Raw genomic sequence first — 20,740 nt, 5'->3', positions numbered from 1 at the left:
ATATGTATTAATCAATTATATTACTTTTAATATATATATTCTAAAATTCCTCCTGTTTTACAGAACCGGGAGAAGTGTCGCCATCGTCTTTCCAAGCAATGAATGGACCCCAAAAACATCAAATTGCATGATTTCAAGAGCAAATAGCTAGAGCTTATAAAAGTAAAATAAAGCACAGTTTAGTCCACTCCCCTTGTTATTGTCTAGTCACATCTCACAACACAACCAATAGGGAAAAAAAAGAAATAATAATAGCCATCAACAAAAGCCTCCAACCAAGGGAGCTCGTTGGTGATGGCTGGACCAGGGAGATACTGCTGCAAAGATGTGCTGCCGTTCACGGCCACGGTGGCTATGGAATGCATCAACGTGGGCTTAAACACACTGTTCAAAGCAGCTACTTCGAAGGGGATGAGTCACTTTGTTTTTGTTGTCTATTCTTATGGTGTTGCTGCTCTTGTTCTTCTTCCTGCCCCTTTCTTCTCTTACAGGTAACATATTTATGCATGTTAAAATTTCTTAAATAATGATACATGATCATCACCAATTTTAATTTTTCTGAAACATGCAAAAGAAATTATTATGTTGACACTTTCTTTTCTTTGATTTTCATGGAAGATCAAGAGTGCTTCCTCCATTTACCTTCTCTATCCTATGTAAAATTGGCCTTCTTGGGCTTATAGGGTAAGTGTGCAGTTTCTGAATCTTTGATATTATTATTATTAATATTTCTGTCAATAATTATATTACTTTATGGGTTTTTTTCTAAATTTAATTTTTATTTTTTCAGGAGTTCATCTCAGATAATGGGTTATACAGGCATCAATTACAGCTCTCCGACTCTTGCTTCAGCTATCAGCAACCTTACACCAGCTTTCACCTTCGTACTTGCCATCATTTTCAGGTTCCTTTACTCTACCATTTTACAATTACGGAAATGCCCTCCTTACCCTTCAATATTGTTTTATTTTCTTAGTAAAGTGGATTGATCGTGTCTGCTTTCTAAGAAAACTGGGGGAAGGACGTTACTTCCAATCTTGACCATTTGTCAATATGCTAACTTTTCTTTTCTTTTTCTTTTTTTTGGGGTAAAAAAATAAATGAAAAATTCCCGTTACTCGTTCATAATTTTTTTTAAAATTCAATATTAAAACGCATCATATGTTGATAGAGGCGATGAACTAATTGATGATTGTAAATTTTAGTAGTTCAAAAAGTCTGTCTTTTAGGCTTTTTTTTTTTTTTTCTGGTCAAATCTGTCAAGTGCTGATGTAGAAAACTTTCCATATCACGAAATTGTGGCAAATTGTGTATGCCATAATGCCCAGTAGATTAGTCATTTAGTCATTTAGATTGATAGCAACGTGTTTGGATGCATAATACGTGATACGAGAGTAAACTTGAGTCCCTATCCGCCACACGGACCCATTTCTATTTCAAGCATGTGCATGTGCCCATTGCTCAGAGTCTGAAGTAAGGAAATGAGTGTGGCGGTGTATGATTGTAGCTTTCGATGAGTTTCTATTGGGAAAATACGGCCGGATAAGAACATAATTGTAACCATGATAAGAACGATGGTTTGTTGGACAGAGTAATTTAGTGAGTATGATAATTCTCTCTATCAATTAGTAAGTTAACAGTCCTTTTCTTCTTGTGGACCACATATGTCTTGATTATTCTCATTCTTTCTCATTTCTTTTTCAACTTTTTTACGTTTCCTTCTTTTGACATCACAAGGATGGAGAAGGTAGCTTGCAGAAAAGCAAGCAGTCAGGCTAAAGTCTTGGGGACAATAGTATCAGTAGCAGGAGCATTCATAGTGACTCTTTATAAGGGCCCTCGGATCACGACAATTGCATCTCCGAAGGTTTCACTTTCCCATGCTCTTCGCTCATCAAATTCAAATTGGGCCGTTGGTGGACTTTTCCTCACAGCTGAATATATTCTGGTACCTCTGTGGTACATTGTTCAGGTGAATGCAAAGCCGCCCAAAACTTTTGAGTTTTACTGAACTTTTGGCAACTTGGTGGAGGAAATTTGAATTTGTGATGTTTTTGCAGACACAAATAATGAAAGAGTACCCTGCAGAATTAACCGTAGTCTTCCTTTACAATTTATGTGTGAGCTTCGTAGCTGCCATTGTGGGGTTAATCACTGAAAGAGATTCAAGTGCCTGGAAAGTAGGACCAGGTATTGCATTGGTCTCCGTCATGTGCTCGGTGAGAAACTTCTGAATAACAATGCAGTTAATTATTAATTAGCTTTAAAAAAAAAAAAAAATCCAACTAGGAAATAGTCTGCATGATTGATGGCCATTTCTTGTAGGGACTATTTGGATCATGCATGAACAATTCTGTTCACACTTGGGCATTGCGCCTGAAGGGACCGGTCTTTGTTGCAATGTTCAAGCCATTGTCGATAGCCATTGCAGTTGCCATGGGCGTCATGTTCCTTGGTGATACACTCTATCTTGGAAGGTAATCTTTATTTTAGAAAGAACAAAATGGTTTCTGAAAGAATCTCGAAAACTTTACTTAACTCAACCTTGATGATAGATTTACTGGAAGTTTTGGAAGGAATTCTGAATTGACAACTCGTGCACTTTGCAGCCTTGTTGGAGCAACAATAATATCTCTAGGCTTTTATACTGTGATGTGGGGAAAAGCAAAAGAAGAGGTAAGTGAAGATCCTGGAGTTGATAGCCAGGAATCAGCAGCTGCCCAGAAAGTACCTTTATTGCAGAGTCGTAAAAATGAACTGGTATAGAGTAAAAAAGAAGCAAATGAATGGTCAAATGTGGAGTACTCGACATTTATCTCCGTAGGATGCTTTAGGAGCATGGCAGAATGTAAAACAAGTCAAAAGGGTGTGTATATGCAATGGGTCTAGAAGCAAACAATCGCAAATTCTCTCTTAATAGGCCTAAGTAAAAGGCACAAAAGAAGAATTTGTGTAAGTTAAGGATTATGCAATAGTATCAATCCCTATTCAGCGTTCCACCATTTCTGATGCTTTCTATAGTCATTGGTTAAATCATGCCATAAAATGGTGCACACATCCAAAGTCCAGTCAGATCGGGCTGCACACACTGGGACTGCACCTAGGTCAAGCTTTTCTGCCATTCCTAGGGTCTATCCTAGGTACTACATCTTCCAATAGAATCACACAATATGTCGTGATGCCATGAGTATTCTATTACAAAATGGAGTACAATTATTTTTCAGGCTGTAATACCAGGTTCAACATTGTGGAGCCAATGTCCTCATCAAAAAGGATACTAGTGATTCAATTGTAGTGGGAAGACTAAGACTTATCCTGTTTGTGTATTTTGGAAACCTGATGATGTGTTATTACACATTCTTGAGAACTCAACTAGTAACTGAAAAAAATTCTCTGACAGAATTGTAGCAAATTTAATCCACAAGAAGAAGAAAAACACAGGCCGAAACATAATACATGGCCAACTTCTATGTTCCATTGGTCCAAACAGTTTATCCTTAAATTCTTTCCACAGTAGAATTTCTATGGCAGTGGCAAAAAAGGAACTATCAACTCTCAACCTTCTACACGTTATTTAAGATTTCTATTTAACTTTTTCTTTTGAACATGTGGACCACTATCATCTAACATAGCTGAAGGTACAAAACCGTATACAGAATTATGGGAGTCGCTGCTATCGGTGCTATGGTTGATTCGATTTCTAATATTGCTCTGCATATGGATTTAAGAGGAATTTTAGCATGGTTCAGTGCAAAAGAGGGAGGAACAACCTTCTGTCTTTTTTAAGTTCAACCCTCATGAATTCATCATCGCAACTCTCCATCATTCTACCCAAGCTCTCCAAGTTCCTGAGAGTTGTCCGCCTTATGCAATAACCTACACAAAAATGTTCAAGATTACTTCCAACAAAAACGCAGGGTGGCACAATGACGTAGAAATATGTTTCACAGCTAGCTTCATTAGTTGCATTGAAACAGGAAGGGGAACTTGTCAGCAATATTATTTGTATAAAGAATACAACTAAACAATATGACAAATAACAAGCATCTAAAGGACAAGAAAACTTTGCTTGGTTCAGCCAGTACGCCTAGATCTAAGAAATGGTGATAAGAATCCACAATTGGAAGAAGTGAACGTGTACAATACTTTTTCTCACTTGCTCAAAATAGTGTCGCTGTCAAAAACAGAAATAATCCTCATAAAAAACCAGCAGCAACTCTTGTATGAGTTTTATTTCACAATGAGAACACTCTCACTATTCCATCCAGCAGAATGAATAACATTCAGGTGAAGGCATACAATGTACAAACAATAATGGCATCTTCAGGGAAAGCAAATTGCCAGAAATTAGAAGTCTTCATTAGGGCAAGATAACAGATTTAAAACCTGACAAACCAGCACATGCACATTCTGATGGAGAACAAAATTTCAAGGAACTTCCTAGGCAAAGGCAGTATAATTGCTACCAGCAACCAACACCACACCAAATATTTCAAATGAAAGTAACAACGAAGACTATGGTGAGCTGATCAGCTATTGATATTCTATCTTCTCTCAGTTATATGATAAATTCAAACAAAAAATGATACCCCAAATATTATATTAAAAATTAACATCAAAAGATACTTCTTGCTCTAGCAAAACCATCTTTCAAATGCTCCCAGGTTCCCAGGTTTCTTCCAATAAACACATACTATATATAAGATAAACAATGGAAATAAAGATGCCTCGACAACCATCAAGATATCAAAATTGTACAAAATCACAAGATCCCAGCCTTAACAGCGAGCTCCTATACCCTCTTGAAGTAAAAAAGAAACATTGCCGTATTATAGTATAGAATGATTTCATTCAAAAACAGATTGCAGAGAGAGAGATAAAGAGGGGTACTCTTCCATACCTTCTCTTCAATATTCTCTCAAGTTTTGAGATCACCGGACATAGCGGAAGGTATACAATGTGTTGCAAGGATATCAGAAGTTGCTTCCTTGGCAGTCTTAGTTTTTAGGACCACTATCTGCTCAAATAAATTAAAACTCAGTTAAAATAAAAAATAAAAAGTAAGGGGAACAGCGAGGTAGAGAGAAAGAGAACCTGTTGGTACTCTAGATCAAACTTTAGAAATTCATCTTCACTGCTTTCCACCATGTCAGCCAGGCTCTTCAGATTCTGCACAGGCTTACCATTGAGAGCAAGAACCTAAAGAAACAAACAAAAGAAAATATTTAATAAATTCAGTCAAGTCCTATTTGTTCCTTTCTTCCAGCAGTTTAGCAGAAGCAGGCACCATTATTGTATGAGATAAAACTGACCTGCGTATTGACAATCTCCTCGTATCCAATATTAATGTCAGCCACAAGGACCTAGCACAAATTTCAGATTATATAACAACAATCATTTTCTAGTGAAAATTTTGGAATACAAAAGAATTGAATTCAAATACGGAGAAACTTGCAGTAATTTGGAAGACTAAGAAAGCAGAATTCAGGAAATGAATCAGAGAGAGAACCTGAGAAACAACAACAATTTGTTCATCTACTGATTGTGCCATTGCGTGCAAAAGCTTGTCCAACAGTTTGACCGGAGCATCAAATTCATAATCCTTTCCATACTGGATTTGAATACAAATAAGAATCAAATATTGGAATGTGGACAACATTTCATGGGCCCAAAATAATGGATCACATTTTATCGCCCCAAATACAAATACTTAATATCTTCAACAAAAATAGAAAAAAGACACAAATGCAACAGAAGTCTCACACCAACAAGCTGTCAAAACCTAACAGCAGAAAATATAGCTAGGTAATACATGCACATGCATACAAAAATACACATAACAGGAAAAGCCTTGAGACAGAGTAGCACCTCTACTCCCTATCATTTGAGTTTGATAAGGGGCATAATAGTGCAGCGATAGAAACCATATATAAATAATGGGAATCGTGCAAGCTACAAGTTGTACTATCAGTTCTGGGATGTTAAATGGTGAAACCAATATTACCACACACACACACACACAAACACACACAAAATAAAGATAATGATTATTCAAAAATCAACAAAGAAGGGGGGCATAGAGAAAGAAATTAAAAAACCATGGATCCCAAGTCAGGAGGAAGAGAGAGATCACCAGTGCCACGCACCTCAGAACGCAGATATGGAGCAGTCACAGCTGTAAAGACAAACCCTGCAATGATGTAATAAGAAGGAGGTCGGCCATTGATGTGTGCAGGGATTAGCCGTTTGTGAGTTGAAAGTTTTATGTTGAACTCATGAACCTCTGAATTCCGGAGGACTTTTACAACAGCACTATCTCCAGTGTACTTCTGAGAAACAAGATAACTAAAACCTATACGCTCCCCATGCCTGAATGGAACTACAATTCAGTTCAAAAGAGAAGTTAGAAAGATTGCAGGTCGGAAAAAGGAAAACAAAGATATAGCAGAAACCAAACCAGAATGTTTCCATGAAAAAAACTCTTTAACATACTTTGAAAAAACTACAAGTAAACAATAGATTAGAGCTCCCATCAAGTGAGAATATACCCCTCATTAAATTGAGGCATTATAAACCCAAAATCATTGAAGTAACCAACAAAAATAGAAAAATGTGAATTTCCACTGGATGCTTGCCCTACGCTCTGACAAGGTTATGCCTCCTTCCCCCTCAAGTTTACCTACCACAGTAGCGTGAAATGATCTCCACCAGATAGACACAAAGCTTTAGCTAGTATTAGGTTGAAAGGTAATTATGGGCCTTAAGACACATATTGGCACCTGGAAAAGGTAAGACCTCTAATGCTTTGCCTATATTGTGGCAGCGAAGCTCCAACATCTTTTACCTCCTACAGAGTATATTTGGTATCAACCACAGATCTATAGTTAATGCGCAACATATTTGTTAAAATTGAGCTAATCAACTAGTTCCACCCATTTACATCTCTGTGCTTCCAACTCCATCAATAGAACTACACAATAATGCTTCCAGGGATTTATATCATCATATGACCAGCACCTACCTGCCCTTTTGTGTTGCCACTGAAGAAGCTACCTCAATTCCTCATCCAGTACAAGCTTTAGCAATTAATTTCCTGGCCGGTACTTTTTCTTCTGAAATTCCTAATTTAAGACAATTTTTCAGCCATACCAAGCGGTTACTGTGATAACATTTCTTATCCAATTTTATCAGTCTTATACAGATAAACCACTTTCATAGGATTCTACGGCCCTAAATCATATGGAAGCATGACAGGTTCGTGTTGGCAACTCCAAATGAATATAAAATAAATAATGGATGCATAAAACTCCTAGATTGGCCGACTTATCAATGATAAAGCACTTCAACTCTTAGCACAAATATTGTGAATCATGAAGGTCTAGTCTTTACAAGCATGCAAATTAATGGACAAACCTAGATATTTTCAACAGTTTATTCAGAAGTAAAAAGATAAAATAAAATAAAGGAGAAGAATAAGGAAAAGAGAGGAAAATTTCACCTGTTCCATCATTAGCAATATCAATTCCATCAAAGCTAAGGATAATATCAGATGGCTTCAGAACATGAGATTCTGGAGCTGTTGGCTCAATTCTTCTAATACGGACACCTTTCTGACCAGGTCGCATTCCCATTGAAATGCGCAAATCCGGATTTTCCATTTTCTGCCACTCAACTCCAAGAATCGGAAAACCTAATACAGCAAAAACAACAATAAGAATTAGGCATGGAAAGGACGACGATCGTCAATGTTTCTTTAAACCCCAGAAACATATAGTAAAAGGTGCAATCGAGAAAAACAATAATGGAGACGCTTAAACACAAAAAAAAAAGGGCATCTGTTAAGATACCTGTATATGCCCCATTTTTCTCATAATCTTGAATAAAGTGTATAATAACTGGGGTCGGTATCACATAACCTATGTTCTCCACATCATCATTCTTCAGAGATTGAAATGCAATACCAACACATTTTCCCTTATCATTGAATGCAGGTCCACCGGAATTTCCTGAATTTATAGCTGCATCTATCTATAATAGCATATTACAAAAACTGATATCAGTATGATACAGTAACCTACTAGATCAAACAAGCATAACTAAAACAATCAAAGGCATTCAATGACCCATGGCATTGAAGTTGAACAGAATTGGAGCAAATCCAAAGCTCTAACTGTATGCCACAAAATTTAACATAGAGATAAGCCAAAATCTAGAACTATTACCTGCAATCCCAAAAGCTCAGTTGAGCCATGAACATAAGATAGTATCTCCATGCGAGACACAACCCCACTCGTCACAGAGATGGTGTCACCCCCAATTGGGTAGCCTACGACAGTGACAGCATCTTGGAGTGCCGGCAAATCTCCAAACTCCACTGGTGAAACTCCTTCCCAGAACTCATCATCTTTAACAGTCAACAAAGCTGCAGAAACCAAATCATCAATCTACTTGCTACGATTACAAACGGCATAAATAATCACTCAATGAATAACTCACTAAAGAAAATTCAAAATGACAAAAGTTTTAAAAAAAATTTACCAATATCACACTCTGTGCCAATAGACAAAACGGTGGCCAAATACTTGGTATCAGAGCCACGCTTTTTCACCTTGACTTGCGTGTGATGCTCAACTGAATGTGCATTTGTCAACACTCTTCTTCCTCCCACAATAAACCCGCTGCTACTCGAACTGTACTGTCGTTTCCTCTGCCATGGTAGCGAGAAGTTCGGCTCCGTGTGGACACAGAACACTTTGACCACAGCGTCCATTGACGGCACTGCTTTCACCGCCACGCTCTCCCACCGCGGTGGCAGTATCGTTATATCGTTCCCCTCTCCGTGCCTGCTCCGTTCGGGGGATGCCACGTGCCCAACGTTGGAGTTGGTATTATTAGCACTGTTGTGATTATCGTTGGAGCTGTTGTCGGCGTGTTTTCTCATTTTCTTTGGCCGACCGCGGCCGCGGCGGGCGGGTGAAGTGCTGCGACTGTCGTTGGTGGTGGTGGTGGCGGGGAGCGAATGTGATGCAACGGTGCCGTTTTTTGTAGTACCAGGCATGATGGTTTCGCTTTCGCTTTCGGTTTCGGTTTGGGTTTTGGGTTTGGGTTTACGGCCACGTTTTCTGGGTTCCGGCATTTTTGAGTGGTGAAGGTAGGGTTTGGGTTTGGCCACTTGAGCAGATTCTGTAGAATTTTCCTGGTTCTTCGTTTTCGAATAGCATTCTCTCAGGCGTAGGAACTCGTGAAAATGAGAGGGAGCGAGTTGAGATGATGGGCTAGTGGGCCTGTGGGCCTGACATACAACCCAATATTGTAAGCTTTTGGAGCGCTAATGAGTGGGCCTTTGAAGGATTGGCAAATGGCAACTGACCTTTTATGCTTTTAGCTTTAGGGGACTAATACATCCACGAGGCTCTGAAGCTTTTGAGAAGACTCTCAAGTGGACTCTCACTTAAGACCACAGAGCAGGTAAGTTTGATAAAGGAAAGAGCGGGGGTTTCAACTTGAGAATTCCTTACCAGAATGTCTCCATTTATACTCGTTATTTTGATGCTCTGACTTAAAGGTCATCCTTCTTTTGATGACAGAAAATGAGGACAGCCTAGGCATTTTAATTTGGAGGGAAAAAAAAAAAAAACAGATAAGAGCAGCCAGGCCTAGACCGAATTAGGTGAATCAATACTTAGGCATGCCCCCAGTAGTCCTCGTGGAACCCCTTATAAATAACAAGAAGAGGACTATCCCACCGAGTGTGATTACAAGAAGCTGAGCCAATATTAGCTTCTCTGTAAATATGAGAGCATTTGAAGGATACAAGTCTAAAATGACAAGGATAATTCAACCAAAGAACATAGAGATCATTGGGATTGTAATAATTTGACCGCTGAAATTAAAAAACGACATCAAGAGAATGGCATTTTAAGTCAAATAAGAGACCGACCCTTAGACATGACAACCTCTAAAATCATAGAAACAGCACATAGCTAAGTGTAAAATGATGAATACATCCTAAAGGCATAGCAAAATAACCCAAAAAAAAAAAATTTATTAACTCCAATTGACTTTGACAGTGCATACAAGCAGCTAGCGATAAGATATTTGACACTGTACATCTACGTATATCTTTAACTTTAAGGACTTTGTAACAATGGGATTTTACAAGAGTCTTTGTTCTTTCCCGCTTCGTCATTGGCCTTTCCCCATAATACAGTATAAAACCCAACACATGTTATTACTCCTCCAATCACGCTGCATGCAAGACAGGAGATTATAATTAAGAAAGACATTAATAAGTCATACAAGAAAAAAAAAATGGATTTAAATTTTGTGCTAAGTTAGTGTTTTATTTTTTTAATAATTTATGATTGATAGATATTGAATAAGAAATAATATAAAGTTAAATCATATATTGTTATAAAATTTACTTAGCAAAAGATCATAAAAAGTTCGGCACCGGGTCGAATTTCAAAATAAAGACTAGTAAACTAACTAGTGGGGGAATTGATTATAATAATAGTACCTCCCTAGATGGAGAGCCTCGCTGAGGAAAATGAAACTCGTAATGGCTGCGATGGCAATTGATAAAGGCTTGAAAATTGCTGTGTACACAGGGCCTTTCATGCGCAAGCCAAATGTATGCACAACAGTAATAAATGACAATCCAAAAAATGCCTGAAACAAAGAGAAAAGAATCTTTCGTTGGACATTTCCATTGATCCCCTTCATTAGAATTCAAGTCTCTTCCACCGGATTCTTACCGAATATACAATTGAAGCCAATTCTATATCAGGTTTTAGCCTCCAAGCACTCAAATTTGACTCTCCCACGAAGCATATAGGCGCAGATATAATGGTCGCAAACAAGCAGTAAAGCAATGTTACGACAAATTCTGCTGGGTATAACTTCATAATTTGGGTCTGCTAGAAAGTCATAGAATTCAAATAATCTTTAGAATCTTTATATGAAAGTATATGAAAGAATTCATGTAATAATTTTACAATAATAATGAAGACAAAACAATTTTATCGGTAATAGTGACATAAACTGACACATTAGTTGGGATTTACTCAAATGCTGAAATTCTTAGCATTACTCATAATTTTGTTATGTACCTGTATAATGTACCAGACTGAAATAAGTAGGTTCGAAATGAGAAGCAATAGGCCACCAATGACCCATCTTGACCGAGTTGATTGTGGAGTCCAATGAAGAGATTGAGCAGGTATTGAGGCCGTCGACATGATCGTTGGGCCTTTATAAAGAACCACCAGCATTGCTCCTGATACTGATACTAGTGTGCCAATTATTTTGGCCCAAGTGCTTAAACTACTCAGAGCTAGATTTTCCATCCTATTTCGGAAAATAAGAAAGGTGAAAAAAATAAAATGAAAAAGTCGTTTTTGATTATGATAGCTGAGGAGATAACTCGACACCTAAAACAAAAATGATAAAAAATAATGGACCAAAGTCAGTAGGCCACCGCCATAAAAGCTATATGACAATTTAAACATTCTTTTGCATAATTTACCCGCAGGTCACAATATATAATGTGTTGTATGTCTAAAACAAATAATATCTACTTAATTATTCAGTTTGGATCACGACTAGAATTAGTTTGAGAGTTAAATTCATGACTCAATGTGTGGATGCATAAATAGAGTTATTAACAATCGTATGATCCCTATAGAACCGCAATAAATGGTATATTTTTTATTGCATATGATGTAAAACTCATATAAATATTTGGGACTTTGTTGACATTTTGAAGAAAATTAGAGACATCAGTGAGCAAACTTACTTTCTAATGAGGCCATTCACACTTTCACAAAACATCAGGGATATTGGCATGTTGTAATTGCTAAACGCTTGTGCCTTGTTACAATTAATTAACAGTACCGAATGGCTCAATGGACAGAAATGATCAAATAAATACAGAAACATATAAATGAGATAATTGATGAATTTGACAAACTTTCTAAAATTTTATTCTTTTAGTTGTTTAATCGCTACTATTTTTGTTGTCTCCTTAACTAATTTTCACTATTCCATGGCTGAAAAATCTAAAGCAAAGCTGTTGAAGGTTGTCCAGAAACGATGAGATATTTCAAATAAAGAAATGCCGTGAAACCATGACGTGACCTATATAATATATATGGACTTTTATTTTAATCGCCAATCATTTAGATATTTCAATAATTTTTTTATCCGCATGCTTCGTGTCCATTGGTTGTCACGGAACATCATTGCTCTATCAAGAATAATTTTTGCGGTCCATAATCAATTTAAGAAAATAGAATAAACTATAATGGCCAATTTATATTTTATCTCGATATAATTATCTAAAAATATAAGACTACTTCCAAAAATAAAAGGATGGAACCTGAAAATGATGGCAAGGATGAAGGTGAAACCAGGAGTGAGATTGCCGATCATTGAAGCAAGAGTTGGAGAGCTATATGCTATACCTGTATACCCAAGAATCCGAAAAAAAGAACTGCTCTCCCCAACCAAAAAAAAAAAGGTTGAAATTCAAGAAAATTAATTAATAACAGAACAAATCGATCGGAGCTTGTTTCCAATGATTAAAATTCAACATACCCAACGAGGCTGAGGAGGCAGATTCTGGAGATGACAGGAAACTTGAACAACGGAAGCGACGCCGTATTACTAAACAAAATATTAACAAACTAAAGATGATTTTTTTATTAATGATGTGATTGACGATCAAAAGAAGATTGACAGAATAATAGTAAATAAATACCTGCGATAGATGAAGGGAAAAAGGAGGAGGAGAACAAGAGTAGTAGCAGCATAAGCATAGAAGACGAAAACAAAGTAGCTCATTCCTTTGCTAGTGGCTAACTTGAATATAATGTTTTCGCCTACAATTGTGCACTCCGCTGCCACCATGGCTGTGAATAACGCACCATTCTTGTATGAGTTGCTCCTTTCCATCTCTACACAGTACCCACACACTCTCTCGTTATCTAAAAATGGCAAGGTTTGACTCTTGATTGCTCTTACCAACCACTAAAAGAAGGTAACCATCGAAAGAGGAGAATATGTTTGCTTGAAAAATTTAGCTATCATTTTTGCCGAGTGCTGTCTGCTAACTATTTTTACAAGTGCCACCGATTTTGCTATTTTTTATTATTTTATTCATAATCAATGAGACTTAGTGACGAAATTTGTATTATTATTGGATTGATTTCTTTATTGTCTAAAACATGGATTGATTTCTTTATTGTCTAAAACATGGATTGATTTCTTTATTGTCTAAAATTTATTATTATTTTTTTCTAGTTTATGACTTTGTTTTCTTTTTCTTTATACTTTAAGATAATTACTACTAGTATAAATAGCCATCTCTTGTAACCTTGAAAATATATTTGAATTCAATTCAAAATTATGTGTGAGTTTTTTAGTATAGTTAATTCTCAGTATTTTGCGGAATCAATAAGTCTTAACCTCCCTAGGTTCATGATACTATTTCGAATCAACGTGAATTTAGTTCATTTCTTTGTGCTGATATTCTCTAAAATCAACAAAATATTAAAATATTAAATTTCTGCTGCATTACTTAATATTAAAAAACATGTTATTTTCAAATGTATAGGTATATTAATTATTTTACTTTTGATTATGTAGTGGGGGTGGGCAAACGGTTCGGTTTTTGCATAACCAAATCGAAATCTTTCAGTTCGATTCAGAGAATCAGAACCGAACGAGTAAAAAATAAGCAAATCGATTGGTTTGTCTGCAGTTTGGGTCAAAACCAAACCCATCCAAGTACACACAGCACTGGGAATGGCTGTGAATAACACACCATCTTTGAATGAGTTGCTCCTTTCCATCTCTGCACAATACACACACTCTCTATCGTTCGTTGGGAATGGCAAGGTTTGACTTTTAATTGCTCTTATCAACCATTAAAAAAAAATATACAATGACAATTATAGGAATTTTGTCTTTTCAACTATCAAGAGAGGAAGATGCTATTCATTGTTGATGCCAATTCACACATTAATTTCGAACTAATATATTTGGGTCTGAGAACATGTTTGATTGAAAAATTCAGTTATCATTCTTGCTATTGTTGTCTGCCTAAATATTTCTAAAAGTGCTGTCGGTCTTGCTGTTTTTATTATTTTATTCATAATCACTGAAATTTAATGATGCCTATTTGAAATTCTTATTATATTTAGATTAGTTTTCTTATTATCTAAAGTTTATCATTCTTTTCTTTCTAGTTTTAGACTTTATTTCCTTCTTTATGGTTTAAGATAATTACTAATAATATAAATAGCCCTCTCTTGTAGCCTTTGAAGGTAGATTTAAGTTCAATAATATTTTTAATTTTTAAAGTTCTATATGAGTTTTTAAGATTAGTTGATTTTCGGTATTTTGCGGAATCTATGAGTCTTAACCCCATAAGTTCATAGTATTCTTTCGAATGAACATGAATTTAGTTCCTTCTTTTATTTTAGTATTATTTAGAATCAACTGAATATTAAAACATTAATTTTCCGCTGCATCACTTAGTATTCAAAACATATTATTTTTAAATGTAAAGGTATGTATGTTAATTATTCTACTTTTGATTATGTAGTAGGGGTGGGCAAATGATTCAGTTTTTGTCGAACCGAATTGAAATCTTTCCGTTTGGTTCGGTTCAATTCAGAGAGTAAGAATCGAATGGGTCAAAAATAAGTAAACCGATTGGTTTGTGTTCAGTTCGGGTCAAAACTGAACTGAATCGACAAACTAATCAATTTTTCCACTTGAAATTAAAAAATATAAATAAATAAAGAAATTCTAAACCCTGAATCTCACACACACACACGACAGCTTCCCCATCTGTCTCTCACACTAGGCCGACAGACACACAGATGCACACCACCCATCTCTCCCAATCCATCTCTCTCACATCGGCACACACACCCTCACCAATTCACCATCTCTCTCCATCTCATGCCTACACACACACCCCTCCATCTCTCTTACATTATCTCACATCGGTACACGCACACCCTCACCATTTGAAGGATACAAGTATAAATCGACAAGTATAATTCAACCAACGAACATAGAGATCATTAGAAGTGAGATAAATTGAACGCCAAAAATAAACAACGGTATCAAGAGAATCACATTCAAGCCAAATAAGAGACCAACCCTTAGACATGACAACCTCTAAAATCATAGCGACAACATACAACTCAGAGTAAAATGATGAATAAACCCCTAAAGACATAGCTCCAATTGACAATGCATACAAGCGGTTAGCAATAAGATATTTGATACCGTACAATCTGTGTATGTCTTCAACTTGAAGGACTTTGCAACAATGTGATTTTACAAGAGTCTTCGTTCTTTCCCCCTTCATCATTAGCCTTTCCCCATAATACAGCATAAAACCCTACACATATTATTACTCCTCCAATCACGCTGCATGCAACAAAAGAGATTATAATTAAGAAAGACATTAATAAGTCATACAAGAACAAAAATGGATTTAAATTTTGTGATAAGTTGATAATCTTTCTACTTTTTTTCTTTTAATAATTTGTAATTGATAGTTATTAAATAAGAAATAATATAAAATTAAATTTTAATCATATATTGTTATAAATTCACGTTAGCAAAAGATTATAAAAAGTTCGGCCCCGACTCGAAATTCAAAACAAAAACTAGCAAGCCAACTAGTGGGTAATTGATTATATTAATATTACCTCCCTAGATGGAGAGCCTCGCCGAGGAATATGAAACTCATAATGGCTGCGATGGCAATTGATAAAGGCTTGAAAATTGCTGTGTACACAGGGCCTTTCATGCGCAGGCCAAATGTGTGCACAACAGCACTAAATGTTAATCCAAAAAATGCCTGAAACAAAAAGAAAAGAATCTTTCACTAAGACATTTCAATCGATGCCCTTCTTCGGAATTCAAGTCTCTTCTATTGGATTGGAGTCTTACCGAATATACAATGGAAGCCAATTCTACGTCAGGTTTTAGCCTCCAAGCACTCAAATTTGACTCTCCCATGAAACATATCGGCGCAGATATAATTGTGGCAAACAAGCCGTAAAGCAATGTTACGACAAATTCTGCTGGGTATAACTTCATAATTTGGGTCTGTTAAAAAGTCAAAGAATCCAAAATATCTTTAAAATCTTTATACGAATGTATATTAAAGAGTTAATGTAATTATTTTAAGATAATACTAAAAGTTAATGTAATTATTTTAAGATAATACTAAAAGTCCCAACATTTGAATTCTAAATAGATATGGTAGTTTTATTGTAACTGTAACATCATGATGTGATTAATAATTTACCAAATGAGATTCTGTTAATAAGCTGACACATTAATTGAGTAATTGGGATTACTCGTATGCTGAAACTCTCAGCATTATTCATAATTTTGTTATGTACCTGTATAATGTACCAGACTGAAATAAGTAGGTTCTCAATAAGAAGCAATATGCCACCGATGACCCATCTTGACTGTGTTGATTGTAGAGGCCATTGAAGAGATTGTGAAGGCATTGATGAAGTCGATATGATAGTTGGGCCTTTATAAAGAACCACCAGCATTGCTCCTGATACTGATACTATCGTGCCAAGTATTTTAGCCCAAGTGCTTAAACTCCTCAATGCCAGTTTTTCCATCCTATTTGGGGAAAATAAGAAAGAGAAAAAGATTAAATGAAAAAGTGACAGTGTTTTTTTTATCACAAGAGACTAATGTATAGGATTACAATTCACATTATATGAGAATATTTATTGATATATTTATAATCAAATAATTTTGGAACAAGAGTTTAAATTTTGACATTCTCAAATATTCGAGAGAGATGTCATTCTACTCTTATTTTCAGAGAGAAAAAAAAACTATTTTTCCACAATTATTTACATAATTGTAAAAAAGTGACAGTTGACAATGATAACTGAGGAGATATTTCGACATCAAAAGACGAAAATGATAAAAAATAATGGACCAAAGTCAGTGGGTCACCGCCATAAAAGTTATATGACAACTTAGACATTTTTTGAGATATTTTACACTCAATGTGTCATATGTCTAAAACAAAATAATATTTATTTAATTATTTAACTTAAATCACTATTAGAATTAGTCTGAGAGATAGTTTCATGATTAAACGTGCTGATTGTGTGATCTCTATAGAACCGCAACAAAAGTATATTTTTATGGCATATGGTGTAAAATTCTTATAAGCATTTGGGACTTTGTTGACATATATTGAAGAAAATTAGAGACGTAAGTGAGTAAACTTACATTTTAATAAAACCATTCACACTTTCTCAAAACATCAGGGATATTGGCATGTTGTAATTGCTCAATGTTTGTGCATTGTTACAATTAATTATCAGTACTGAACGAGTCAATGGACATAAATGATCAAATAAATACAGAAACATATAAATGAGATAATTGACGAATTTGACAGACTTCCTCAAATTTTAATCTTGTAGTTGTTAAATCGCTACTGTTCGTGTTGTCTCTTTCACTAATTTCCACTATTCCATAGCTGAAAAGAATCTAAAGCAAAAATGTTGAAAGTTGTTCAGAAAGGATGAGATATTTCAAATAAAGCAAATGCGCTAAAACCATGATTCGACATATATGTATGGACTTTTATTCTAACCACCAATCAATATCATTTAGAATTTTGTTTTTTGTCCATTTTGGTTGTCATGGAACATCATTGCTGTATCAAGAATAATTTCTGTGGTCCATAATCAATTTAAGAAAATATAATAATTATGAAAAAAAGACCGATAATACTCTGGTAATTTAGTAAAATAATCACAGAAACTTTTTCTTCTCAGGAAATATTATTAATATTTCTTTTTTTTCCTGATAATTATATTCTCAAACTATAATGGTCAATTTATATCTTATCTCGATGTAATTGTCTAAAAATAATAGAGTACTTTTAAAAATAAAAGGATGGAACCTGAAAATGATAGCAAGGATGAAGGTGAAAGCAGGAGTGAGATTGCTGATCATTGAAGCTAGAGTTGGAGAGCTATATGCTATACCTGTATACCCAAGAATCTGATACGAGGATCTGCTCTCCCCCCACCACCAAAAAAAGAGAGTAAAAATTCTAGAAAATTAATTAATAACCAAACAAATCAATCAACGTTTGTTTCCAGTGATTAATATTCTACATACCCAACGAGGCTAAGGAGGCAGATTCTGGAGATCACAGGAAACTTTAACAACGGAAGCGACGCCGTGTTACTGAACAAGTATTAACAAATTAAAGATGATTTTTTTGATTGGTAATGTGATTGATGATCAAAAGAAGATTTGAGAGAGTAACAGTTAATGAAGCACCTGCGAAAGATGAAGGGGAAAAAGAGGAGAACAATAGTAGTAGCAGCATAAGAATAGAAGACGAAGACAAAGTAGCTCATTCCTTTGCTAGCGGCTAACTTGAATAGAATGTTCAAGCCTACATTCGTGCACTCCACTGCCACCATGGCTGTGAATAACAGACCATCCTTGTATGAGTTGCTCCTTTCCATCTCTACACAGTACACACACTCTCTATCGTTCGCTGGGAATGGCAAGGTTTGATTCTTAATTGCTCTTACCAACCATTAAAAAAATAAAAACAAACAATGACAATTATAGGAATTTTGTCTTTATTGATAAACTATCGAGAGAGGAAGATGCTATTCGTTGTTGATGCCAATTCACACATTAATTTCGAACCAAAAGTATATTTGGGTTTGAGAACATGTTTGGTTGAAAAATTCAGTTATCAATCTTGCTGAGTGCTGTCCGCCTAAATATTTCATTAAGTACCATCGGTCTTGCTATTTTTATTATTTTATTCATAATCAACGAGACACAGTGATGCTTATTAGATTTCTTATCATACTTGATTAGTTTTCTTATTTTCTAAAGTATATTATTCTTTTCTTTCTAGTTTAGGATTTTATTTTCCTTCTTTTTAAGATAATTACTATTAATATAAATAGTCCTCTCTTATATCATTTGAAGATAGATTTAAATTTAATAATACTTTTAGTTTTCTGAGTTCTGTATATCTTTGAAGGCAATCCTCTCTTTTTTAAAATATGAATGTAGTAGACGTTCATCGAATATTAGAGAGGATAAAAATCTGAATTGTGCTATATAAGATTTGTAAATTAGTCCTAGCAGTGGGCGTCCCTCAAATATTAGAGAGTGTAAAAATATGGGTTGTGTTATATAAAATTTGTAAATTAGTTTTAATAATTGTCTAATTGTAAATATCAATATATTAATTTCATTAAATATGAGTTGTAATCTAAGCAATAGTCTCGTATAATTAAAAAAACAAAAAGGTGATGAGCTATTGTAAATATCAAATTTGTGACGGGCAATTTTCAGAAACCTCCCGTGAGGTTTGATATAATTTCACTTAGATGACGAGTTTGATTGTATTCTCACTTACCTCCCCTGCTGTTAGTATACATACGGTTTGACCGTTAGTTGATGAGGGCAAATATGTAAAAGACAAGCTGAAATTATAAAAAAAAATCAAATAACAATAAAAAAATATTTTAAAATATATTGGACAATTATATTAACCGATTAGACACAATATCCATTGTGTAAAAGAGTGCATTTCTCTTTCTCTTCTCTTTCCCCAGCGCAAAAAAGCAATGGATGACATTCTCTCACAATTTTCACTCCACTCACCTACTCTCATTTGCTGGAATAAAAAGAAATACACATCAAGAGCATACATAACCCATGAATAAGAAAGACATAGGTGGTCGGAAAAGGCTAGCGACCGGTGACGATCAACGGTGGTTGGAAGATGCCACTGTTATTGGAGTTTGTAAGAGGTTAGTTACTTTATGAAAGTCTAAAATTTTTAAATACCTTTGATTTTCTTATTTTTGGAGTTTTATAAGTGGTTGTTGGTTGTTTTTTATTTGTCTTGTTCATGGGTTGGTGGTGGAAAAATTGATTAAAAGGAGAATGAGTTTAGCCATATGTGGCCATAAGTTGAAAAAAATTTAATTATTAGTTATTTTATGTTTGTGATTTACACCATACATAGCGTAATAAGGCTATAAAGCAAAAAATTTGTTATTGTTATGCAAATGGATGTGTAAAATAGAAGTAATCTTAGCTGTAATTTTTATTTTTCCCGCCAAAGTTTGCTTAAGTTGATATGTTTATGAATTTGCAGTGTTTGTGTGCGCCCGTTGCAGAAACCCAGTTTCTTCGTTTGTGGGTGACAAGTTTGTCTCCCGTGCGACAAGTCCTTGTCGCACTAATACAGACTGAGTTTTTGGGTGACATTGTTGTCGCACGTACGATGAACTGATGTTGCCCGTATTGAGTTTCTGTGTTTTTAGGCGACAAATTTGTTGCACGGGGGACAAGTCTTGTCGCACAAAAATACTGTTTTTGTCTATTGTGCGGCGATATGCTCTTGTCACACATACATTCTATGTTTTTGGGCGACAGTTTTATGTCTCCCGTGAGACAGTTTTTTGTCGCATGAACGCAATTTCTTTTTTTTAAGGCAACAAATAGGATTTTTGGGCAACAAGTGAAATAATGTTTTTGTATTTTGTGCGGTGACATGCTCTTGTCTCACATACAGACATTATGTATTTTTGGGCAACACGTTTTGTCGCCCGTGCGACATTTTTTGTCTCACATACTCAGTTTTTTTTGTGTTATGTGACATGCATGTGACATG

General features: G+C 35.3%; 4 protein-coding genes across 4 annotated transcripts; 1 reads left to right on the top strand and 3 right to left on the bottom strand.

The window, feature by feature from the left end:
- The first annotated feature begins 81 nt into the window (after window positions 1-81).
- LOC112101088 (WAT1-related protein At3g28050-like) lies at window positions 82-3,680 on the top strand. Its single transcript, XM_024191127.1, has 7 exons — window positions 82-491; window positions 619-684; window positions 791-904; window positions 1,738-1,972; window positions 2,061-2,219; window positions 2,326-2,477; window positions 2,610-3,680. The coding sequence occupies exons 1-7, from the start codon at window positions 295-297 to the stop codon at window positions 2,764-2,766; spliced, it is 1,080 nt and encodes a 359-aa protein (XP_024046895.1). The 5' UTR covers window positions 82-294; the 3' UTR covers window positions 2,767-3,680.
- Window positions 3,681-3,778: 98 nt separating this feature from the next.
- Window positions 3,779-9,261, bottom strand: LOC18050573 (protease Do-like 9). The gene is made up of 10 exons (XM_006446386.2): window positions 8,539-9,261; window positions 8,223-8,422; window positions 7,848-8,028; window positions 7,499-7,690; window positions 6,147-6,379; window positions 5,510-5,611; window positions 5,313-5,363; window positions 5,095-5,199; window positions 4,901-5,017; window positions 3,779-3,876 (listed from the first exon to the last, which is right to left on the bottom strand). The coding sequence occupies exons 1-9, from the start codon at window positions 9,134-9,136 to the stop codon at window positions 4,919-4,921; spliced, it is 1,761 nt and encodes a 586-aa protein (XP_006446449.1). The 5' UTR covers window positions 9,137-9,261; the 3' UTR covers window positions 3,779-3,876; window positions 4,901-4,918.
- An 869-nt stretch (window positions 9,262-10,130) lies between these two features.
- Window positions 10,131-12,954, bottom strand: LOC112101172 (WAT1-related protein At5g40240-like). The gene is made up of 7 exons (XM_024191752.1): window positions 12,761-12,954; window positions 12,598-12,666; window positions 12,380-12,493; window positions 11,112-11,349; window positions 10,758-10,916; window positions 10,520-10,671; window positions 10,131-10,248 (listed from the first exon to the last, which is right to left on the bottom strand). Exons 1-7 carry the CDS (start codon window positions 12,952-12,954, stop codon window positions 10,131-10,133), a joined length of 1,044 nt encoding a protein of 347 aa, XP_024047520.1.
- Window positions 12,955-15,176: 2,222 nt separating this feature from the next.
- On the bottom strand, window positions 15,177-18,810 carry LOC18050572 (WAT1-related protein At5g40240). The gene is made up of 7 exons (XM_024191394.1): window positions 18,367-18,810; window positions 18,202-18,270; window positions 17,981-18,094; window positions 16,434-16,671; window positions 15,976-16,134; window positions 15,732-15,883; window positions 15,177-15,447 (listed from the first exon to the last, which is right to left on the bottom strand). The coding sequence occupies exons 1-7, from the start codon at window positions 18,555-18,557 to the stop codon at window positions 15,324-15,326; spliced, it is 1,047 nt and encodes a 348-aa protein (XP_024047162.1). The 5' UTR covers window positions 18,558-18,810; the 3' UTR covers window positions 15,177-15,323.
- Window positions 18,811-20,740: the final 1,930 nt, after the last annotated feature.

The sequence above is a fragment of the Citrus clementina genome, unplaced genomic scaffold (genome assembly GCF_000493195.1).
Source record: "Citrus clementina cultivar Clemenules unplaced genomic scaffold, Citrus_clementina_v1.0 scaffold_2, whole genome shotgun sequence".
NCBI lineage: Eukaryota > Viridiplantae > Streptophyta > Magnoliopsida > Sapindales > Rutaceae > Citrus > Citrus x clementina.
Note: the sequence above shows the minus strand (reverse complement) of the source record. Positions and strands in the feature narration are given on the sequence as shown.

Bases quoted from the DNA above. Each gene is read 5' to 3' on its own strand.
- LOC18050573 (XM_006446386.2), bottom strand. From the start codon at position 9,136: ATGCCGGAACCCAGAAAACGTGGCCGTAAACCCAAACCCAAAACCCAA. The intron at 8,423-8,538 runs GTAAATTTTTTT...TGGTTTCTGCAG, and splicing joins TGGCACAGAGTGTGATATTG to CTTTGTTGACTGTTAAAGAT. The intron at 5,612-6,146 runs GTGCGTGGCACT...ATTCAAATCCAG, and splicing joins CTCCATATCTGCGTTCTGAG to TATGGAAAGGATTATGAATT.
- LOC18050572 (XM_024191394.1), bottom strand. From the start codon at position 18,557: ATGGAAAGGAGCAACTCATACAAGGATGGTCTGTTATTCACAGCCATG. The intron at 18,095-18,201 runs GTATGTAGAATA...GGGGGAGAGCAG, and splicing joins TGCCTCCTTAGCCTCGTTGG to ATCCTCGTATCAGATTCTTG. The intron at 16,672-17,980 runs GTTCCATCCTTT...TTCCCCAAATAG, and splicing joins ATCCTTGCTATCATTTTCAG to GATGGAAAAACTGGCATTGA.
- LOC112101088 (XM_024191127.1), top strand. From the start codon at position 295: ATGGCTGGACCAGGGAGATACTGCTGCAAAGATGTGCTGCCGTTCACG. The intron at 492-618 runs GTAACATATTTA...TTTTCATGGAAG, and splicing joins GCCCCTTTCTTCTCTTACAG to ATCAAGAGTGCTTCCTCCAT. The intron at 2,478-2,609 runs GTAATCTTTATT...TGCACTTTGCAG, and splicing joins GATACACTCTATCTTGGAAG to CCTTGTTGGAGCAACAATAA.
- LOC112101172 (XM_024191752.1), bottom strand. From the start codon at position 12,954: ATGGAAAGGAGCAACTCATACAAGAATGGTGCGTTATTCACAGCCATG. The intron at 12,667-12,760 runs GTATTTATTTAC...TATTTTGTTTAG, and splicing joins TTTCCCTTCATCTATCGCAG to TAATACGGCGTCGCTTCCGT. The intron at 12,494-12,597 runs GTATGTTGAATT...TGGGGAGAGCAG, and splicing joins TGCCTCCTCAGCCTCGTTGG to TTCTTTTTTTCGGATTCTTG.